Source organism: Triticum aestivum, chromosome 5B (assembly GCF_018294505.1).
Source record: "Triticum aestivum cultivar Chinese Spring chromosome 5B, IWGSC CS RefSeq v2.1, whole genome shotgun sequence".
Classification (NCBI taxonomy): domain Eukaryota; kingdom Viridiplantae; phylum Streptophyta; class Magnoliopsida; order Poales; family Poaceae; genus Triticum; species Triticum aestivum.
In genome coordinates this window covers 217,289,417-217,312,335 of record NC_057807.1, presented here as the reverse complement: position 1 = coordinate 217,312,335, position 22,919 = coordinate 217,289,417, and the positions used below count along the sequence as shown (strand labels likewise).

The 22,919-nt window shown below is 46.1% G+C and overlaps 1 protein-coding gene across 2 annotated transcripts; it reads right to left on the bottom strand.

Annotated features, from left to right (window-relative positions):
• Positions 1-133: 133 nt before the first annotated feature.
• Positions 134-19,427, bottom strand: LOC123111071 (dynamin-like protein ARC5). Of its 2 annotated transcripts, none has more exons than XM_044531747.1 (17): positions 18,999-19,427; positions 11,918-12,082; positions 11,652-11,774; positions 10,824-11,045; positions 8,781-8,914; positions 8,592-8,684; positions 8,004-8,067; positions 7,678-7,726; positions 7,503-7,585; positions 2,528-2,685; positions 2,388-2,448; positions 1,964-2,026; positions 1,782-1,882; positions 1,102-1,159; positions 691-1,023; positions 431-595; positions 134-327 (listed from the first exon to the last, which is right to left on the bottom strand). In XM_044531747.1, exons 1-17 carry the CDS (start codon positions 19,371-19,373, stop codon positions 253-255), a joined length of 2,322 nt encoding a protein of 773 aa, XP_044387682.1. In that variant the 5' UTR covers positions 19,374-19,427; the 3' UTR covers positions 134-252. The 2 variants fall into 2 exon arrangements, with proteins under 2 accessions (XP_044387682.1, XP_044387683.1); XM_044531748.1 differs by having other exon boundaries at positions 1,818-1,882.
• Between the last annotated feature and the right edge of the window lie 3,492 nt (positions 19,428-22,919).

Below are 22,919 nucleotides of genomic sequence, written 5' to 3'. Positions count from 1 at the left end.
CTTTCTTTCTTTCTTTCTTTCACGGCATGCTAAAGTTCAAAAAAGTTACTACTAAGCAACATCTCAAGCTTACACCATTTGCAAGGCACGGTTTTTATGGAATGATTGAACCACGATTGCACACGTTGACAAGTTGAGCATATCAAGGAAATGATGATTCATATTTACGCCTGAATACAGGACCGGTAGCAAGTCACACAAGGTAGATTATTATTGTTTTATTTGCAACATCGAAATACTCTACCTCCCTACCTAGGCCTGTTGTCTAACCTGGAGACAATTGAGCTCCTTATTTATTTCTGTGAATTTCTCTTTTAAACGCTTCATCTGAATTCAAGAGCAAAATGTTAGGTTGGAGACTCATAATTAAGGTAGTTATATGGTACTGTAACTGACTAATTAAAATAAAACGGTTTCAGAGACTATCTACCTGCTTCAATTCGATTTCCAGCTCTCGCTTCTTCTGCCCAAGTGAGTGGCGCAGCTCGGTGACGCTGAAGATGCTGTCAAGATCGTCTTCAAAAGCTGATTCAAGGTCTTCTCGTAGAAGAGCCGCTAATTTGTCAACAATTGGCATCAGGAGGAAGCAATTGAACTGCGAGTGATTGCATAATGAATGAGCCAAAGCATTAACAACATAAGCAGAAATATCTACACGGCTAGAAAGTGCAAGGTTTACTGCATCCAGACCTTTAGTTCTGTAGTGACAAGAAAATGCTCTTTGATCCCATGAAAAATCTGGTGAACCAGTGCATACACAAGACGCTCAGATGAGGGCGCCAGCCTTCGGTTCCACAGCGTACTGTCCAAGAGATCCACCAGTCTCGTTTCTGACACACCGCCGGATGGATTTGAGTCTGAAGTATGACTAGATTTCAGCTCTCCCTTTGGTCTATCCTGCTTACTGTCATTCAAACCAGTGGCCTGCTCATGCAGCCCAGCTGAGTGGGCAGTATGTGTGTTAGCACATAATTGCTCCGGTGCAACAAACGAATCCAGAAAATGTCGCAATCCGGCACGGTTCTGTATCCAATGTAGCATATATCATTAGGCAGACTGATAAAAAATAATTAGTTTTAATTACCAAGTAAATAAATATACCTTGTTGTGAAGGGACCAAGTAACATAACGAGTGGTGCTCTCCAAATCTTCCATACATCTGCATTACATATTTGAACACAAAAAAACTAGGTCAGCAGATAAAAACAACACATGAGAATGCATCTGTGGAACCACAAAGCATGTGAGACAAAAGTCTGACATCACTGGTTGCAATATATGCTATGGAATACACTGAATATAACGCCCAGACATCAAAAGGAGGCAATTGATGTGGTGCGGGTATGGTTTGCTACATAAAAAGGAGGACATCCAACAAGATTAGTGAATAAATTTCTGAAAAGGAAGCATGGAGAAAATAACCAGTTGGCAAAGGATTCAGGCATTCTAGTGGCTGCCAAGTGCCAACATTACTACTACCGCATGCTTGAAAAGGAAGCACCGTTGAAGGAAATGTACATTAATGTCATAAATTGGTGTAACTACTAAAGTTAGACACAACTTTAACGTCTCCTACATAGAGTCACAGATGTTTAGTTTAACATGACGTTAATATGATTATATGATGCCTGTAGACGACGAAATGTTAGAACATATATTTAATTTGAACAAGCCTCAAGGAGTTAGTTGCAACTGAGTTTGCAATATAATGTGACTAGAGCGCACAACCAATAAACTGAAAGATAATAATTTAAAGGTATTGGAATTGAGAACACCGTCACCTTTCACGGCACGATTGCTCGGTAGATTCAGCAAACCTGTTGAAAGCAGCTTGGACACGCTTCACAAGTAGATCATGGCTGCTAAAGTGCTCGGCGTCCTTCTGTTGGAGTTCTACCAGAGCATTAGTAATGGAAAAAAATAAAATACATGAATTAAATAAACCGTGGATAGAGATTAGTACCTCCAGCAGAAAAACAGATATCGGACTCAGTCTTTTCAGTATGTACAACAGCCTAAAACTCAACTGCACGAGACAAAAGAGAAGATTTATTGTAATTGAAGGAACATATTAATCAGTGGAAAGCTAAACCTTATCCAACCACAGGGAATTTCAACTACTTTCTATAATTATGTTCACTTTCATTTGATTTCAAATGATTTATACGGAAATATTTTTCACATGTTAGCCTCAGTCCAGAACAGAATGAAGCACCGAGCATGGAAAACATGGCCGATGATTTCGTTGAAACCATAATCACACAAATAATATGCAAGAGCTGCAGTGTGACTGTACAAGTCTGGAATGGGCAGCCATGAATAAAGGTGAAGAGGGGCATCTATGCATAGTTTATTGATATGCCCACAGTTCAGGCGAGCTCACCAACCTGATGAAGGAAAGGCTCAAATGTGTCGCGTGCTTTTGCCACAGCAATTACACAAGCAGTCCTAGCAAAACAATATCAAAAGTGAATAAGTATACTATATAAGTACAACAGAAGCATTCTAACGTGTGGAAAGAGAATACCTGGAGTAATTCGTCCCATCATGAATATCTTCAACACCACAGGCGTTGACTATTTCCTCTCTAGTAATCGGGGGGCACTTGATACTTCCAACAACCAGACGAAATTCAGCCATTGCCCGATGGTATTGTGCACCACCGTAAAGACGCATTCCAGCATTCTGAGAACCAAACATTTGCGTTACAAAAATACATATCAAAGACTCTAGTAGTTATAAGAGCACGGTCATGGTATACATTACATGAAGGGCTGAGCTTGAGCTTTCAAGACAAAATGTGGTTCCCTTTTCTCCACGAGAATTTTTTGGGGGATTAAAGGGTTGGAAGCCCCCCCCCCCCCCCCCTGCGGTAACTATAGCTAAAAGGGGAATGTAGGCCACTGAGACTGAATGAGTCAGCTTGCTCCCCACTAAATGAATTCCGAAGCCACACATGAGAAGAACAGCATCCCAGCCTCGAGTAGCGGCGAATACCAGGAGGACGGTGGGGAGGGGCTTGGAGGTTCAGAAGCGATGAAACTTGAGAGGAGGGAGGAAGGGTGCAGCATGGTTTTATGGCTGCTGACTCAGTCAAGTTGGGGTTGGGAGATAGAGCGGGAGGAGAGTAAGAATGATGCGGAGCATCCCCTGGACACCACCATGAACCCATCATCCAACCCTCAAGCTCCAAGTGGTCCAATGACAAGGGCTCGTGCACGCGCTAGCGACACCGACGTGGCTGACTTCCTTCATGAGCTTCCTATACTTGCATGTGAGACAAGGTTACTACCTCACTCCGGAACCTTATACATACTTAGGTGTGATGGAAACAAGCCTGGAGAAGTGAGGAACGAAGGGCAAGCCATGGAAGAGGAAAAAAAAGGACTCGAGAAGGAAGCAAGAAGTCCCCAAAGAGCTCATCCTGCTGAAAACTGTAAAGTTGGGCAGTCTGACTTGATGTCCGACTTGCAGGACCTCTCTGGACCACGTCGGATGAACCGGGCAAAATGTTGGACTTTTAGTCCGACATGTCGCATAGTCAGACTTGGGGGGTGTTTGGTTCAGGGACTTTTTAGTCCCAGAGACTAGAAAAAGTCCCTAAAAAGTCTCTAGGAACCAAACGGGAGGGACTTTTTCTACAGGGACTAGAAAAAGACTCTACTGGAGAGTCTTTTTTGATTAGTCCCTGGGACTAGAAAAAGTCCTAGGACTTCTAAACCAAACACCCCCTTGATGTCTGACTTTCCCGGGCTCTCTGGATCAGGTCAAATACTATGTTGGACATGGCGACAGAAAATACGACAAGTCAGACTATCCAACTTTGCCTGCAAGCACGAACTCTCCCTTCTCCATCCCCTTCCGTCCCTAGACTATATATATACCGTACACCCCTTCATTTCTAGGGTTAGCAAAGTTTAGACTAAATTCTTGAGAGAGCTTTGCTCATCTATCTCTTCTTTGGAGATCAAGACCTCCAATTTGGAGAAGAATCCTCTTGGATTATAAAGACCTCCATATCCTTCTGATTGGGGAAGAACTATTTCTCAAGACCTCCATATCCATTGGATTGGGGAAGAACTATCTCTGAGGACCACCATATCCTTTGGATTGGGGAAAAACTCTCTCTCAAGACCTCTAATTCCTCTTGGATTTGGGACGAACACCTACCCTAGTTATCTACCTTTGATTTGCGTCCACTTGGCCAATTTTGCCCTAATTTTTCCTTTCCCTAACTCCAATTTTGAGTTCTCTCTCGAGTTGACCCACACCTGCCTGGGCAAAGTCAGACTACTGTCTATCCGACTTTGTCAACAGCCCACATCTCCGGCATCTTCGTCAGCTTTGACCTAGGACTTCATCGAAGATCGACAAGTACCACTACACCGCTTTCATCGACCAACAAGCTCGCCTTCGACGACGATCCATCCATCCTTTTGACACCGACACCGGAAGCAAGGCTTGTCCCTTCTAATTTTGTAAAGGTAGAGGTGTCGACCAAGTATACCATTCCCTCACACAAACTTTACCTTCATTGTCATTACCCTTGCGAGCCATCCATTCCTTTGCGAAAACCTTGATCCTACCGAGACTAGTTCATCAAGTATTGTCGGGCATCGATCACTTGTCTTCCTTAGTCACTGTCGATCTCACTGATCTTTCGGTACCTTGTGAGGTTTGTTTTGGATCCTCGCATTATCTTGATAGCTATACTCTCGTGATTTTGATCTCGGCTCAAAGAGAAAAGGCAAAAGGAAGAAAAAGAAGCATCAAATAAATTGTATGCAAAAAGGTGCAAAGAGCAAAGAAATACGAGTGCCAAGGATACTTATAGGAAAACGTCAAGCTTTGGTAGTAGTAGAGTGGTAGTCAAGTGATCGAATCCTTGCCCTCTACGTGCAATCGAGCAAGTCTCCCCTCGAGTTTGTCCAACACAAGCTTAGTCTTCGCTAGGCCAATTTTTTATGCTCATTTACTTGGTTGCACAAGCCCCATCATCTTTGTGCATGCACTTTTTTTCTTTTTGCCTCTCTATCCTTACAATTGAGATCACTTGCATAGCATTTTGAGTTCATTGTGGTTCACTTCCAACTTTTACAAAATCTTGAACTTCAACGTCCTTGACTTCGTGCCACCAATCCCTACCAAGCTCCCCTATAAACCTTTGTGTGTAGGTGTGAGATCGGACAAGGCTAGATACCAAGTTATTCACTTTGCATTGACATGTGTGACATCGTGTGATCCTTCACCAACATCAGAAAGAGGTGACTTTGGTATTGTTCATCTCCATTCCTACTCACACTTTGCCGAGTAAGATGGATATGGAAGGTACTACTTGTCCGGTTTTCGACGACCAAGAGGGCCCACACGACTTCCTCACCCAGTCTCACCACTTCAGACTCCAAAGAGTTATGAACGATGCAAATATCATCTTAAATGAGCGCATCGAGAACCTCTCCGCTGACATGCACCAATCCGATGTCCACATGAGGGACTATCTCAATGCCGAGATGGACGTGCAAATGGACCGCATTCAAGAAATGTTCAACAATCGCAAATTGTCTTCATCTTCAAGACGACACTCAAGTGCAAGTACCTCCGGGATGCCGTCCGGGCGCAAGTACCACCGCTCTCGACGCCATCACGACCATGAAGAACACGAGCATCAACGGCCGCCACAACCTCATAGTGGCAATGGCCTTCAAAACCGCATTCTTGACCACGAGCATCGAGAACAACAAACACAAGAGGAACGTGCAACAATGAGCGCCACCATCAAGATGAAGAACATGAGTGCAATGTTCATCGCCAAGAAGAAGCTCGCCGTCAAGAGCGAGCAAATCAAGCAAGGCACCATGTCCATTGAAGAATACATAAAATTCATGATGATCCGAACCAATATGAAGGAGTCCGATGAGCAAACCATGGCTCATTTTCTCAATGGACTCAACCACCCCATCAAGCAGATTGCGGATTTCCGACCATACAACACGCTAGAGTTGGTCCATCAAGCAACAAAAGCAGAGCAACAAGGACAAGAAGATGCCAAGTACTCCAAGTACTCATCCTATACATCAAGAACCTTCAACACCAACTCTCAAGTCTCTTCAAGCATGGCGCCTTACACTCGAGCAACACCCAACAGTGGTGCTATCAATTCAGCCACCTACAAGTGCCTTCAAGCCTCGCGCTATGACAAGCACCACTCCATGGGACATCACCGACAAAACAAGCCAAATCCAATGTTGTCCTACAAGACGGGCAATGATCATCGATGAAGATGGCGAGTATGATTCCAGAATTGAAGGATAATTGGAAGCTTTGGACAATGTTGCTCGACACCGTAAGTCAATGGTGAAGAAGATGATCGTCTTTTGTGACAACAACTCGGGTCCTGCCCTTGTTGTCCCCAAGATTTTGACTATTCAACAAGATGGCGACAACCAAAGATGTTTTTTTTAAAGAAAGACTGTAAGGGAACCCCCTACAGTATAATTGGTGCAACAAACCCAAATTGCATGTACCATGCCTTCCACACCAAATAGGGAATCAATGAAAGATCTATCAAGGTTATCATAGATGACGGAAGTTGCCATAATTTGGCAAGTGAAGAGCTATGCACCAAATTGCACCTCAAGTACAAGCGACACTCAGGGCCATACAAGGTGCAATGGTTGAGTGACACCGGCGCAATCAAGGTCAAGTACACGGTGGAATTATTCTTCAAAATTGAAGCTTATGAGGACACGGTGGAATGTGATGTGGTGCCCATGACCGTGTGCCACCTATTCCTAGGAAGGCCATGGCAATTCGACCGTGGAGCCATGCACAATGGTCGCACCAACCACTACAACTTCAAGTGGAAGGGCAAGGAGTACATGCTTCGTCCCATGTCACTCAATCAAGTCATTGCCGACAAGGCACAAGATCCACCAAGACATTCACATGATCATGGAGAACCTAGTGGGCGAGAGAACCACAATAAAGTGAGTGAGTGCCACAAGCAAAAAATGAGTGTCTCCATGACGAGTGCCAACAAGGACATAGTTCTTTTAGCCACCAAAAGAGATTTGAGGGAAGTGAGCGAGAGCCCATCACATGTCTCCACTTTGTACTTTTGTACAAAGAGGAAGCCACTTCGACTAAGGACTCACCCCCACTTCCTATCTCTATGCCTCATGTTTGCAGGAATTTGAGGGTGTGTTCCCCCATGAGACACCACCGAGACTTCCTCCACTACGCGGGATTGAACATAGGATACATCTCATTCCCGGTGCACCACTACCAAACCAACCCTTACCGTGTCAACCCTAAGGAGACAAAGGAAATCCAACGCCAAGTACAAGAGCTCCTCAACAAAGGGTATGTTCGGGGGAAGTCTTAGTCCTTGTGCGGTACCGGTTATCATTCTTAGTACAACTTTGTACTAAAGCTAGTACAAAGTTGAGACACTTATTTTGGGACGTGGGAGTATATAGCAAACACACTGGAAAAGAACTTACAGGCATCATCTTGTTTGGGAGCTGGAAATTCTCGCTTCCAGTAAATGTTCCTCCATTGATCCTCTCATTAATTAAAGTTTCTCCTAAAGGCCCAAGAGTTCCGAGAAATTGTTAGTACAACACAGTTAAAAAGAAGCTCTCTTTCAAAATGAACCGGAGGAGATAAAACACTCACCAAACTTATCAGGAGGTGCCACCACCATGCCTTTCAGTAGCAAAGATAACTGAAACACGAGATAATAAACATGTCTTCAGATTTATATCAAGCTGTTTTTTCCTGGGTACTAGATTCGGTGAAAAAATCAGCAATATATGTCTCATTCACATACAATGAAGAAAAGGTTTTGCACCATTACATTAATTAAAATATGCTGCAACCTAGAAGTATAGCCATATATTTAAAATAACATTTAAAGATTATTTGTTGTCCTTGTAATACATGAAAAATGCTTCATTTAAATAATGCAAGACACTGTCGGAATCTAGCTAGAGTAGTAGCACCTTTGTCAAAAATGAATCATGGAACAGGCGAGCTTTTTCCTTTAGTTTTGCTTCGTCCAAATCACTGTCCAGATACAGAATGCCATTAGCAGGATAGCAGGCTTCTTCAATGAAAAGCTTGGCTACAAAGCACATGAGGACAGAACGAACAGACCGCCTTAGCTTTCTTTACTTCATAAACAGTACTTCAGATAACCTGTTCTGCTATATGGAAGTGAGAGTACAACATAGTTTTTGTTCCTCTTTTCTTTACTAACAGTATAAACATACTCCAAGACAGACGAATTTATCACTTTCAGGAAATATTGGAGGCATTACACTGAATTGCTGGTGCAGCAGATGTGCATACAAAGCTGGCTTGCGATTATCAGAGAAGAAATAAGTTCTTTTCAAAGGTGCAGAGGAAAATAGTTCATTCACCAACTCATCCAAATAGTTGTATAAGATAAGCTTCGAACTCCAACAGGATAGCATTGTACTCTAGGAAATGGATCACAAGTGGTGTTAGGGGAAATAAATCTAGACTATAGGGCCACTTAAGTGCACTGAACTATATATATACTTGCTGACAATCAAGTAAGTTATCACCTGATTTCTTGTGTGACTTTGCGCAACTTCCTCGATGCAGCGCGATGTTCCTTCTCAAGAAGTGGAATAATCGACGGAACACTCTCGATGTACCTTGTTCATATTAATTTGAATGAATCCACAGATACAAAGAATGATGAAAAACTACATGCTCTGGCCTCTGGCTCTGCAAATAATATACAAGAATACCTGTTCTGCAGCAATTCTTCCAAAAATAATCTTAAGTTACTCACTCCTATCCTGTTCTTCTCCTCCCTTGTAAGTGACCTTCCTAGTTTGTCTTCAAGAGATGTAACATCATCCAATTCTCTCAGTGAGATCGCCTGCAGAACATAGAAAAATGTAGATGCCTTTCAAGGATCCAGTAACACAAAAGTTTTTTTTTTTTGAGAATAACACAAAAGGTTCTTGATAACTACAGAGTATGGATAGGAGAAGAGGCAAACCATAATTGGCTAACAAGTGCTGACAGAGAATAACCCTGGCAAGGAGGTGCTCCTTAACATGGACATTTAGTGTTATATAAATGATGCGGAGCATCCCAAGGTCATCCCCATGGACCTACCTACATCTCCCACGACACCACTTGGACCAATGACAAGAGCTCGAACAAAGGCTATCGAGGATAAGGTGAACTCGCTCCTCTCCGAACTACCGCTTCCTACATATAAGACATGGCTACTACCTCAAGCGGAAACCCTATGCGTGATCAGGTGCTTGGAGGAAGTCCACAGACCAGCTACACCCAATGGACAAGACGGCGAGGACACCAAGTACAAGAGACAAGAAGAGCTGCCAGAAGTCTACAGCCACCGGACGACCGGTCTGGACCGGACGTCCGACGCCTGGAAGCGCCAGCCAGCCAGCCAAGTCCCAGCCTGCGCACGCTACAGCGGCCGGACGACCGACGCGGACCGGACGTCCGACACACCCCAGCGACCGGACGACCGAGCCCCTCCGGACATTCGGTTCCACCCAACAGAAGGGAAATTCTCGGAAGTCCGAAGCCCCCGGACGACACCTGACCCGAGCCGAAATGTCGGACGTCCGACCGCCTCCGGACGTCCAGACCCTCGCGAGCCACCGGACGACCGACGCCTGTCTGTGCACAGCGTGTTGGGCCGAGGCCCATGTACCCTTTCGCCCCCTTAGACTATATATACTCCTTCCCCTTCTTCTTTCTAGGGTTAGCAAAGGATTAGCTCATTTGAGAGATAGAGCTTTGCTCATCCACTTGGTTACTTCTCCATTGGAGTCCACGGCCTCTTCGGAGAAGATCCCCCAAGCGGATTCAAGACCCCTCACAGGAAGACCCGCTCAAGACCTCCTCACGGAGAAGAACTTGCTACTTGTATCGTCCTTTGTTGTGTTTGGATCGTGTATCTCTTTGTGTTTCGAGGATCTAGCACATGTGTAATCGAATCTTGTTGGTTTGAGTGATTTCTCTCGTGTTTCCCCTCGTGTTCTTCGTAGGATCCGCTCCAATCGTGAAAGATCGGCCCTAGGGTTAACACCCTACATCAATAAAGCAGCTCTCTTTTTGCTACTAGGTTGCAACATTTCATTTGTTCTTACTTGGCACTAATCAATGACCCGATAGTGGTGTAACTCACCACAGCCAGATCCTGAGCACAATTTATCTACATTCTGCAGTAGAATCCTATTCATTTTTTGAACCTGTTCATTAGTGATACTCCCAAGACATCTTGATCACAGAGAAGTATACAGAAAAATGGAGGCGTACTTTAAGGAGGCACTTTATGAGTTTTGGGAAGTTTAAACAACCATGTATTATAATATTCAAATGGAAGCTATCTAAATTATTGGAACCAATAAAGAGACAGTTAACTCACAAGTTTTACCTATAACTTAACTCCCTGTTAACATTTCAGAAACTGAAGTTCCCTCTGGCATGATTCTACATATTTCTACTGTGTGACATCCTTTTTTCTGAGAGAGAGAGAGATAATGTGTGACATCCTATGCAAGGGAATAATGCATATGGATGAGTGAGACATTTCCAGCATGATCTTCGTCCAGTTGACTGTGTAGAACGAGATTTTATTCACACGAAAAAGGGTGGGATCTGATGACAGCATGATCATATGAAGAGAATTCACAGGCAACTTAAAACTAGAATACAAACATACCAGCAAGGACAAGCTCACAGAAAACTCAAAGTTCACAGGAGGGAGAACAGCAAGCTCTAAAGAGACGGAATAGTGGCATTACCATCTTAAACTCTTCATTTGATCCGAAGACAGCTTCATGGCAAGAACCAACTCTCCCAGAAGGCACTGATGTGAAAAAGGGAGAATCTCCCAATAAGGAACCGTCTAGAACACAAGTTGGTGGGTGAAGTAACACTTCAACATCAGAGGCACGTGCAAATTGTGGAATTTTCGTATCAAGTTTTGTGGAGACTAGAACAGTCCTTGCAAGATCAGGATCAACCTGCAGTATCAAAACGGGAACACAATTTAGCTGAAAGGCAGCACCTCCTCACTTAATGAAGGATTATGTTAACTGAATTGTCTGGTTGAAAATTAGAATTTGGGATAGTCAGTGCATTTATTTTTATTTAAACATAGCTGCCCAGTAAAAGAGTTGAAACATGGTAAAAGCTCCAGGAGTTGTGTAGTAAAATCCGCCTTCATGAGACTGTAAGAGTAACGGTAAGTGCATGTGGTTACTTGAGGGCACTGAAATATTTTTATGTTCTGCTAAAGACTAGTAATATGGTTAGATGGCCCCATAGAAAGTTCTGGTTTATTAAAGTGCCTCTGAAGACTATAGTCTGTACCTGCTGTTTGATGTTTCCTGCTTGTAGGACATATAGTTATCTATGATGCTAAGCTCGTAGGTAGTAGAGTCTGCTGGATAACAGGGCGTAGTTCCTTGTTATCCCTCATAACTATCCAGCCATTGTTGTCTTATCAGCTCAAGGAAATGAGGCTGGGAGCAATAAGCTCCTTCAAAGAAAATGAGATACAGCTAGTCTGGATTCATCCAAGGATGTTGTACAGGACCTTTCCATGGAAAAGTTTCAAAATAACAAACCTGCATCACCACTCTCCTTGTAGTTGCATTGCTCCAATCATTACAATCTTCAAGACACAGAATTATGGTTTCTTTATGCTGGATTTTCGCATGAACAAGGGCCTCAACAGCACAAGCCTGACTCTGCAGGTTGCAAGATTACCAACGAAGGTCACTTTGTAAATACTAGAGTGCCAAAGAGTCCAGACGATAGCAATAAGTACAGTTTCTGTGGAAACAAAGGAACATAAAAGGCTACAACGAAATAGTGTTAACTAATAGAGTACCTGCAAAACTCGGTTTTTACGGCCAGGAGCTGCAAGAATGAGACCTGGAGTGTCAATAATGGTGAGATTGGGGCAATGTTTATATTCTATCCTTATTATAATTTCCTTCGCTGAAAATTGGGAAGGATCATTCTCCAGCCTCTTGTTTTCAGCTTCAATATATGCCTGAAAGTAGTTATTCTTATTAAATAATATTGGTGCAGTGGTAGAGGGTCAGTGAATCAAGTAGTCCGACAACAGTTCAGTCTTATCGATGTTTCAAGTTGATAATACCAACAAAGTGATATACTTGTTTTCTACAAAATAAGTAATGCAATGCAAAAGGTATTGCATCCTTTGCTTGAGAACCATAGCAATTGGGTCACGCCATCTATCAGGTTGTTGCATAGACAGTACTTATTTTATACACCTCCCATTTATATTAAGTCAACCTACTAGTTCACATAGATTCAGTGTTCTAAATAAGGCTGTTCTAGATAATAAATTGCCTCTTGTGTTCTGGTACTCTAAAGCTCAAGTTAGCAAAATCTTTCTTAAACCTCTGTTTCCAGGACAGCATCTTCCCGGCACATTTGCAGGAGGCGGTCCAAGCTCGGCTGTTGCTCCTGGAACGCAACAGCATTTCGGTCCTTCCGTAGGTTCCAGAAGCAGAGCAGGAGCCATCTTGGGCTGGATGACCACGGAGGGGGGTCGCACATGTGCAGCAGCTTGACAATTGGAGATGGAGGAAAATGACCTCCGATGCGCCGCCAGAAGTTCAGTGCAAACTCGCAGTCGAACATGATGTGGTTTGCATCTTCCTGGACATGGCCGCAGATTGGGCAACACGACCCATCAGCAGTGAGGATTTCCTTCTTGAGCAGCTCAGCATGGGTTTGATGCGCGCACGGACTACCAACCAGCCAGTGGCGGAGCTTCTTGGGGGCCAACGCCCCAACCTGGGCCATGGCCCCCCCAGCTCATAGGAAAACATGTGCATATGCCTTAATATTTGGCCTAACTTTCCACTAAAATCAGCATAAAGAAATTATGTTTGCCCCACTTCAGCCGATCCCCCCCCCCCCAACGATTTCATCTCAAGCTCCGCCACTGCAACCACCCAAAGAACTTCACCCGTAGGGGGGTGAAGGCGACGTGGGGACGCTCAACCCCTCCAAAGCAGCAAAGACTGTTGGAGTTAATCACGACAGCATGTGTCCGTGTCCGTGTGCAATCACCTAGCAGACTAGGATTAGAATACCTAACCGGAATAGGTTAGTTTACGTCTGTCTTGCTGCTATATATAGTCAGGTATACCCCTTGTAATCTGTACCGTGAACGTGAGATCAAAGTAATAAAACTATTGACGGGAGCGACATGCTCCCGTGGCAATATCTCGGCGTCTCCTGTCGCTAGTCTCGCGCGTGTACGTGCTTGTCCGGGACGGCTGCTTGCTAGCTTGGCTAGCTTTTGCACTGCGTAGGTGATCAATCGAGTCAGCTTCGCTTCGTCCTTGTCTGTCGTCGATCATCACCGTAGTCGGAAAGTACTCGACGTCGGGTCTGGGCCAACAATTGGTATCTAGAGCAAGGTTGATCTTCTAGTAACGGAGGATCATGGCGGACGACGAGAAGAACAAGCAGCTGGCGGAGTACTCCGGTGCGGCTAAAGTATTTGCTGCTCCGGCGAGTTCGTCGTACCCACGATTTGATCGCGAGAACTTTGGGGTCTGGAAGGCCCTCATGGAGTGTGGTCTCCGCGCCAACGAGCTATGGGACGCGGTCGACCCAGGAGGTGACGCGTTCAAGAAGGAGGGAGCCGAGCACCGGAAGGATCGGCAGGCGGCGTCAACGATTTACTCGGTGATGCCGATGGATGTCCTCCAACACCTGATCGCCAAAGAAACGGCGAAGGAAGCGTGGGATACCTTGAAGCTCATGTTCGAGGGACACACCCGCGTCAAGCAAGCCAATCTCCAAACTCTCCTAAGGAACTATGAGACTTTGGTCATGGGCGACAATGAGTCCGTGGATGCATGCTTCACGGGTGGCTACTCTCGTCAATCGGATCCGCGCGCTTGGTGAAAACCTCACCGAGACCTCGGTTGTCCGGCGGTTATGGCGCGCAGCCCCTCCCCGGTACCTGCAAGTTGTCACGGCGATCGAGCAGTGCGTCGATCTCGAGACTCTCTCCATCGACGATCTCGTCGGACGCTACAAGGCCCACGACGAGCGTATGCAGTACAGCCTCGGGGATGGGAGGAACGATGAGAATGTCATGCTCACACGGGCTCAGTGGCTGGCGCTGGACTCAAGGAGAGGAGGCGAGGGCTCTAGCAGCAACACTCGCCAAGATCGTGCGCCAAAAGAACAAAGTAAGAAGAACGCCGGCGACGGCGCTCCGAAGAAGAAGAAGTTCGACAAGCGCAAGATCAAGTGTCACAACTGTGGCATCATGGGGCACTTCAAGTCGGAGTGCAAGAAACCACCGAAGGAGAAAGCTCTCATGGCCAAAGGAGGCGATGATGGAGACATGATGCTCATGGTCGAAGTATGCGAGCTAATAGACGAGGATAGTCCAGCTCCAAAGGGCAAAGGCGCCGGCTACAGAGGTTGTCACGCTCATAGAGGAGGCAGTTTATCTTCATGATAAGAAGAGGATGAACACGTCGAGGCACGTGTGGTACCTCGACACGGGCGCTAGCAACCACATGACCGGCAACAAGGACCAGTTTTTTGAGCTCAGTGTTTCGGTGGGAGGCACGGTTCGGTTCGGTGACGGACGGACCGTTGATATCGCAGGGCGAGGTGCTGTCCTGTTTGAGTTGAAGAATGGCGGTCACAAGGTACTCACAGATGTGTACTATATTCCCAAGCTAAAGAGTAGCATCATAAGTCTTGGCCAGCTCGAGGAGCGTGGTTGCAAGATTGTGCTCGAAGATGGCTTTCTATGGGGGTATGATCGTCAGAGGATGTTGATTATGAAGGTGCAGAGGTCACCGAACAGGCTCTACGTCCTCAACTTGGATCGTGTGGATCCGGTATGTCTCCTGTCGAGCATGGACGACTCGGCATGGAAGTGGACGCGCGCTACGGTCATCTAAATTTCCAGGCTCTTCGGCAACTTGGACAAAAGGAGATGGTACGTGGTCTACCGTGCATCAATCATGTCGACCAAGTGTGCGATGGTTGTCTCATTGGGAAACAAAGGCGAGCCCCGTTCCCAAGAGAGGGAAACTTTAGAGCGAGTAAAGCTCTTGAGTTGGTCCACGGAGACTTGTGCGGACCGATTACACCGGCCACCCCTGCCGGAAACAGATACTTCTTGCTTGTTGTCGACGACTTCAGCAAATTCATGTGGATCGTGTTGTTGAAGACAAAGGACCAAGCTTTGCAAGCCTTCAGGATAATAAAGATGGCGGCTGAAGTAGAATCTGAAGCCAACTTGAAGGCCCTCCGTACCGATCGGGGGGGGGGGGGGGGGAGGGTGAGTTCAAGTCTCATGCATTCACGGAATTTTGCGAAGCTCAAGGGATCAAGAGGTATCTTACGGCACCATATTCACCGCAGCAAAACGGTGTTGTGGAACGGAGGAATCAGACCGTGGTGGCGATGGCACGAAGCATGTTGAAGAGTAAAGGCATGCCGGGCAAGTTTTGGGGTGAGGCGGTCAATACGGCCGTTTATCTGCTGAACCGGGCTCCAACCAAGAGTGTGGTTGGGATGGCGCCGTACGAAGCATGGTACGGACACAAGCCCACAGTTGATCATCTTCGCACTTTCGGGTGCGTGGCGCATGTGAAAACGGTGGGCGGGCATACTAGCAAATTGGCGGATCGGAGTACTCCAATGGTATTGGTTGGTTATGAAAAGGGCACGAAGCCATACCGTGCGTGCAACCCCTCGACCAATAAGGTGGTTGTGATGCGCGACGTGGTCTTTGAAGAAGCAAGATCATGGAATTGGAACTCCACTGAGCCGGTATACCCGTCTTCCGATGAAATATTCAACGTTGTTTACGATGATTACGAGCATGCAGATATTGATGATCAACCGGAGACATCGGCCGCAACAAACAGCGCGGGCGGCGCGGCAGAAAAAGGAGGCACGCCAGCAACTTCCGCTGCTTCACACACGCGAGAGGAACCAGCAGCCGACGCGCCCGAGGGCACGTACGGCACGCCTGGCAGCAGCACGCGCAGTGCTCGTCCTGGTGGTGGTGTTCCATCAGGACCAGAACATGCCACCCCAGCTCGTGGCCCAGCACCGGCCAGCCCGGGAGCAAAAAGCCTGTCCACTGGAGGCGTTTCCAGCAGCCCACGTGCTACACCACAAGGACATGAAGGCCACGTACGTGAAGGCCATGTACGTGAAGATGACACATGTTTTGGATTGTTCATCTGATGGAGATGCAGCCAGTTCGGAGGAACAGGATTCGCCAGAAATTGGGAGTTTGGCAACTCCGGATGAAAATTCCTCGTCTTCGACAAAACAGGAGACAAGAGAACGTCCGCCGACACCAATACGTCTTCGACCAGTGGTGGATTTATATTCGAAGAAAAATCCGGTGAAAATTAAAAGAAGAGGTCGACAGTGTTTGCTTAGCGTCGAGGAACCGACGAAATTTGAAGATGCAAACACGGAGGAGTGTTGGCGTCGTGCTATGGACGAGGAGTTGGGATCGATCCAAGACAACAAAACATGGGAGCTCGTGGATCCACCCAACGACCATAAAATCATAGGGCTCAAGTGGGTGTACAAAGTCAAGAAAGATGCCGAAGGAAACTTGGTGAAGCATAAGGCAAGGCTCGTAGCCAAAGGATACATGCAAGAGCAAGGTGTAGATTTCGAGGAAGTGTTCGCTCCTGTCACAAGGATGGAATCGGTGAGGCTAGTTATAGCTCTCGCGGCTCAAGAATCTTGGAGGCTACATCACATGGGATGTAAAATCCGCTTTTTTGAACGGGGAGTTAAAAGAAAAGGTATATGTAAAGTAACCACCGGGTTACATCAAAAAGGGAGAGGAGCACAAGGTGTTGAAACTACACAAGGCATTGTACGGGCTATGCCAAGCTCCTCGGGTGTGGAACATCAAGCTTGATCGTACACTAGTTTCTCTTGGTTTTGAGAAAAGTCCACTGGAGCATGCTATGTACAAGCGAGGTAAAGGCAAGGATCGTCTCCTAGTGGGCATCTATGTTGATGATCTCTTGATAACTGGAGCAGATGAGGAGGAGATTGCCAGATTCAAGCTACAAATGAAGGAGCTTTTCAAGATGAGTGATCTAGGGCTCGGGATCGAGGTACATCAAAATCCGGAGAGAATCACACTATGCCAGGAGGCATATGCAAAGAAGATTCTTGAAAGTTGTAGCATGGAGGACTGCAATCCAAGTCATGTTCCAATGGAGCCTCGACTTAAACTTAGCAAGAGGAGCCAAGCACCCGCGGTTGATGCAACGGAGTATAAAAGTGTGGTCGGAAGCCTAAGGTATCTTGTGAATACACGACCGGACTTGGCCTATTCCGTTGGCGTAGTGAGTCGCTTCATGGAAGCACCCACGACAGAACATTGGGCAGCTGTGAAACAAATACTCAGGTACATCAAAGGGACAACTAACTTCGGTTGTGTCTATTTGAGAGAAAAGCGGAAGGAGATGGTGGAGCTACTTGGCTACAGTGATAGCGACTTGGCAGGAGATATTGACGACCGTAAAAGTACCTCGGGCGTGGCATATTTCTTGGGAAGAAGCATAGTGAGTTGGCTATCACAAAAGCAGAAAGTGATCGCTTTATCATCTTGTGAAGCTGGGTATATTGCAGCTGCAACCACGGCGGGTCAAGGTGTGGCTAGAAAGGCTACTCGGTGACCTCACTGACAAGGAACCGGAAGGAGTGGTGCTCTACGTTGACAACAAGTCCACGATTGCTCTATGTAAGAATCCAGTGCATCATGATAGAAGTAAGCACATTGATATAAGGTATCACTACATACGAGATTGCGTGGAAGAAGGCAAGATTGAAGTCAACTACATTTGCACCGATGACCAGGTTGCAGATATCCTGACCAAGTCTTTGGGGCGCCAGAAGTTCACGGAGATGCGGGGAAGGATCGGCGTCCAAGCTGTGAAGTAAGGACATCGTGGTTGGGGGGTGATTGTTGGAATCAACCATGGCTAGGTAGACCAGTCCGGCACGGACTTGGTGCAATCATCCGACTAGGTTTTAGATAGGCTAAGTTTAGCTTCTTTAAATACTATGTACCCCTGTGTTGTAACATCAGATCGAAACAAAGCAATAAAATAGGCGGAGGCTCGACACGAGCCTTTTGGCCATCAAAGACAGTACATCGCCACCACGCCTAGAGCCATTTAAACATAACATCCTTACACATCTTTAGATGGCATACATTAAAGGCATCTGTGGTGAAAGACCAAAGGGGAAATATCAATGATAATTTGGATCATTATAACATACTGCCTCCGTCCGAAAAAGCTTGTCCCTCAAATGGATGTATCTAGCACTAAGTTAGTGATAGATACATCCATTTGAGAGACAAGCTTGGGACAAGTTTTTTCAGACGGAGGGAGTACAAGATATACAAATACACCAATTAAGATGTTTATTTACCATTTAATAATTCTCATAATTCTGAATATATCATGGATTAGGAGATCAACAATGGCAGCATCAACTGTGAAGCATATGGCAAGTACAAGCATATGACACTGGTAAAATCCTTTTTCTTTATGTATACAGGAAAAACGAATTTTGTGCTTATTTTGTTAGGGAAAACATATGTACAAATGTCTCTGAATATTTAGGGAAAACATATGTAAAAATATGTACACAAGATTACTTCCATATAAAAGCCAAAATGTGGGATGACCATTCAGCAACCTTTTACCAATACTTAGATATTTGATTCATTTATTCATTTTTGCGAGGAGGAATTATTTAGGTCATTGATAGAATCTTCAAAGCAATAGTTTACGACACCAGCAATAGCGCAGACACATACGGTGCGTTACAAAGACGCCACCAGGATAGGTAGAAAAATGACACCGGCATATCAACAACCACATGTGGGCATCTGAACTTACCTGGATGTCGGCGAGCGGCATTGCGCGGTCAGCAGCCCCGGCGTCGTCCTCTGCGTCCCCTTCGCCCGAGCCGGCGAGGAGTCGGCAGTTGGGGAAGTGGCAGCGCGGGTTGAAGCGGAGATGGAGCGCGATGGGTCGACGGGTCTTGGTGCCGCCACCGACGTGGTTGAATTGGAACCCCATGAGCGCCTCGACCAGCGCGCTCTTCCCGTCCGTCTGGTGGCCGACCACCACCACCGCTGGTGCCGGCACCGCTGCGCCACCCAGCTCGGCCGCCAGGCGCTGCAGCTCGTTGTACGCCTCATAGAGAAGCCGCCGCGCGCCCTCCTCCTCATCCTCATCTGGCGAGAGCAGCTCCGGCCGCGGCGTTGCCATTTATCAGAATGGTTTTCTGGGGGTTTTGCGTCGGGGAGGAGATTGGGGAGCAATTTGATAAAATAGCACACCTTTCCTCGTACATTGATAAAATAGCACACCTTTCTTTTTATTAGATTAAATGACACACTTTTCCTTCAGGGTTAGATAAAATGGCACAAACTGACTTTTTTTCACAATTTCCACGTCAGGACCTACACGTTATATTATTTTGGACGATTTTACACTTTGGACTGGTTCGATCGAGAGAGGAGACGAGACGATCCAGAGGATGAGAGAACACCGGAACAGAGGAACGACGGAACCATCCACGATCTCGCCGTGATTCGTCCCCGAGCCGCCCTGTCCGCCACCTTACCGCGCGCCGCGGCCGCCGTACGCGCTGCGGGCTGCGGCTGCTTCATCGCAATGCGGGAGAAGAAGGGCGCCGCCACTTGAAGTCCCCCTGCAGCACGTGGCAGTGCAGGCCGGTCGCTCGCCGTAGCGTACGTTCGTTTGCTGGCTGTAGGTGCTTGCTCCTGTAGAAGCCTGTAGGTGGCTGCTGACTGGTATAGTTGTTTGCTTTAGCAGGGAGGTAGAGCTGAACAAGTGAAAGGCATCAGTAAATGAATAAACAATCGTACAAACATACATGTACGCAGAGAAAATATGATACAGTACAAGAGAAAAGCATCAGTAAAAAAACCGTAGCTAGCATAAGTCAGTGTCTTCTTTTTTTTTTTGAGCATAAGTCAGTGTCTTCATCCATCAAATATTACTCGAAGATTACAAGAATCACGTATAGAGAGAACACGGATCAAGAGAGAAGATGGGATGAAACCTGTACGGCCAGATGAGGCGGCGGCGGCGGAACGGGTGGAGCGACAGGAGACGGGAAGAAACGGGACGAAGCGCCGGGAGATAAGGGGAGCACGTAATTGGCAGGGCCGGCGAGGCGGCGATCCATCTTCCTCGCTGCGTTTCTTTTCGCTCTGTTTCGAAACAGAGGTTCGACTGAACCAGTTTACTGCGTAGAACAGATCAAAGGGCAAAATCGTCCAAAATAATATGACGTGTAGGTCCTGACCTGAAAATTGAGAAAAATGTCTGTTTGTGCCATTTTGTCTAGCCCCGAAGGAAAAGTGTGTCATTTAATCTAACAAAAAGAAAGATGTGCTATTTTATCAACGTACGAGGAAAGGTGTGCTATTTTATCAAATTGCTCGAGATTGGGGAATGGCGAGGGGTTTGTGCGTTATCCTTTAAGTATATATATACAGTATAAGTTAGTAATTTTTATTTTTAAAAATATGTATCAGAGCTTAGAGCACAGATCCGGTATACGCACGTCCTGTACTGTTAAAATCGTTACGTGCGCCTGTAAAAAAGTTTACGGTACGGCGAGCTCTCCAATAGAATAGATCCTGTAAATCCGTCGTGTAAATGTTTTGCAGAACGCTCTTAATTTTGCAAAGCTTTGTAAATTATAGATTTATGAACCGAATGAGATCATAATATAAATTAAACATATAAATATAAATGGTCCAAAAAGCAACACAATACAACAATCGTTTTCATTACAACAAATGTTCAATTTGGAATAATTATTACAGCACCAAATTGTTCAAATCACGCACAAATACATATGAATAAAAATGGGAATCTATCCCCCGTAGAGTTGCAACGATGCTCAATAAGATCATGCTAGAGTTGATTGTGCAAATTAGGGTTTGTCCCTAGCAGGCTTCACACGGCTACCAACATTGTCATATAAAGCTCTAAGTTCAAATTCCTCTCATCCTCGATGATCGTGTTGTGTAAAATTACACAAAGCAGTCATGATGTTTCTAAGGGATTGTTGATCCCGGAAGCGAGCGGGACCTCAAAGAATGGCAAATCGAGCTTGCAACACACCAAAATGCCCTCTCAATATCCTTTCGTCGAGCTTTTTGCGCTTCGGCAAAAACTTTGTGTTTCTTGGTTTTACGGTCACCAATGGTCTTCACAAATGTTGACCATGAAGGATAAATATCGTCGGCAAGATAGTACCCTATGGTACACTCATGGCCATTGACGATACAATTGCAAGTCGAAGCTTCGCCGCTAGCTAGCTGAGCAAATAGATGAGATCGCTGCAAGACATTGATATCATTGAGAGACCCCGGAGAACCAAAGAAACAATGCCAAATCCATAAATCATGTGAAGCCACAGCTTCAAGCACAATGGTGAGTTTACGTTTGTGGCCGATGTATTGCCCTGCCAGGACATCTAATAGTTCTTCCACCTTCAATGCATGCAACCAATACTACCTAGCATGCCCGGCTATCCTCTTTCTTCGTTCATTGCCATGATCTTCTTTGTGTCTTCCTCGTTTGGAGCTCGAAGGTACTCTAGGCCAAAAACGTAGATCATTGTCTTCGCAAAGGCATGGATGCATTTGATGGTGGTATCTTCTTCAATGCGAAGATATTCACTCGCATAGTTGGCGGAAACACCATATGCAATCACTCTCATCGCCGTCGAGTTGATATGCACTAAAGCCAAGCAAAACGGCAGCATTCCTACGCCGAGCGAAAAAATGGCAATTTTGCTCGCACGCTTCAATGATGCACACGAAAAGAGATCAACGCTTTCCATATCACCTACGGAATAGGTGAGTTGGATACGTCGATACCTCGGTGAAGTAGTCCTTCCTGAGCATCTTGTCGTCGAGAGCTCGGTTGCGGGGAATACATAGCCGGCCAACCGTGGATCCATGTTGCTTTTTCTTCGCCCCCATGAGATGCAACAACACTAGTGACGATGTCCTGGACAAGGGGGTACTAACCTAGTCGGCCCATGGTCCTCAGGCTGGGCTAGAAGGCCCTCATTCATCTCAAGATGGACTCCAGAAGCCGCACGATGGAGGCGTGATCAAGACTGCATCTGCCAAAAACTTGACGTACACTCCAAGACTTCTCCTACCGCCTCCACGTCTGGATACCGACCTTGTAACCCTAGATGCCCTGCCTGGCGTGTATATAAGCCAAAGGGTTAGGCCCTAGGGGGACTTCAACACAATCTCATTCACCTAGCCCTAGAGTTAGAACACATCTTTCGATCTCGAGGTAGATCAAGTTTGTACTCGATACATCACCATCAATATAAAACAAGAGCAGGACGTAGGGTTTTACCTCCATCAAGAGGGCTCGAACCTGGGTAAATATCATCTCCTTGTTCATTACCATCTGTGCGAGATACACAGATCGGGACGCCCTACCCCGAGGTCTGCCGGTTTTCACACCGACATTGGTGATTTCATTGAGAGTTTCACTGTGGGATCGGCGAAAGATCGATGGGATCGTCGGTTAACAACTCCAATCTCACGGGCGCGGTTCTCGCGCCCGAGGCTTCTGTCACGGAAGCGCCCTTCTTCCTTCATGGGTCAAAGGAGATCCATGACTCCTCCCCAGCCCCGGTCGAATCCCCTTTCGAGGGTGAAGGGGTGAGGTACTTTTTGGAAAATGATTTAGACAACGACCAGCTGGTCATAGTCGGTGAATCTAATGTTCCAATTAGTTCAGCTG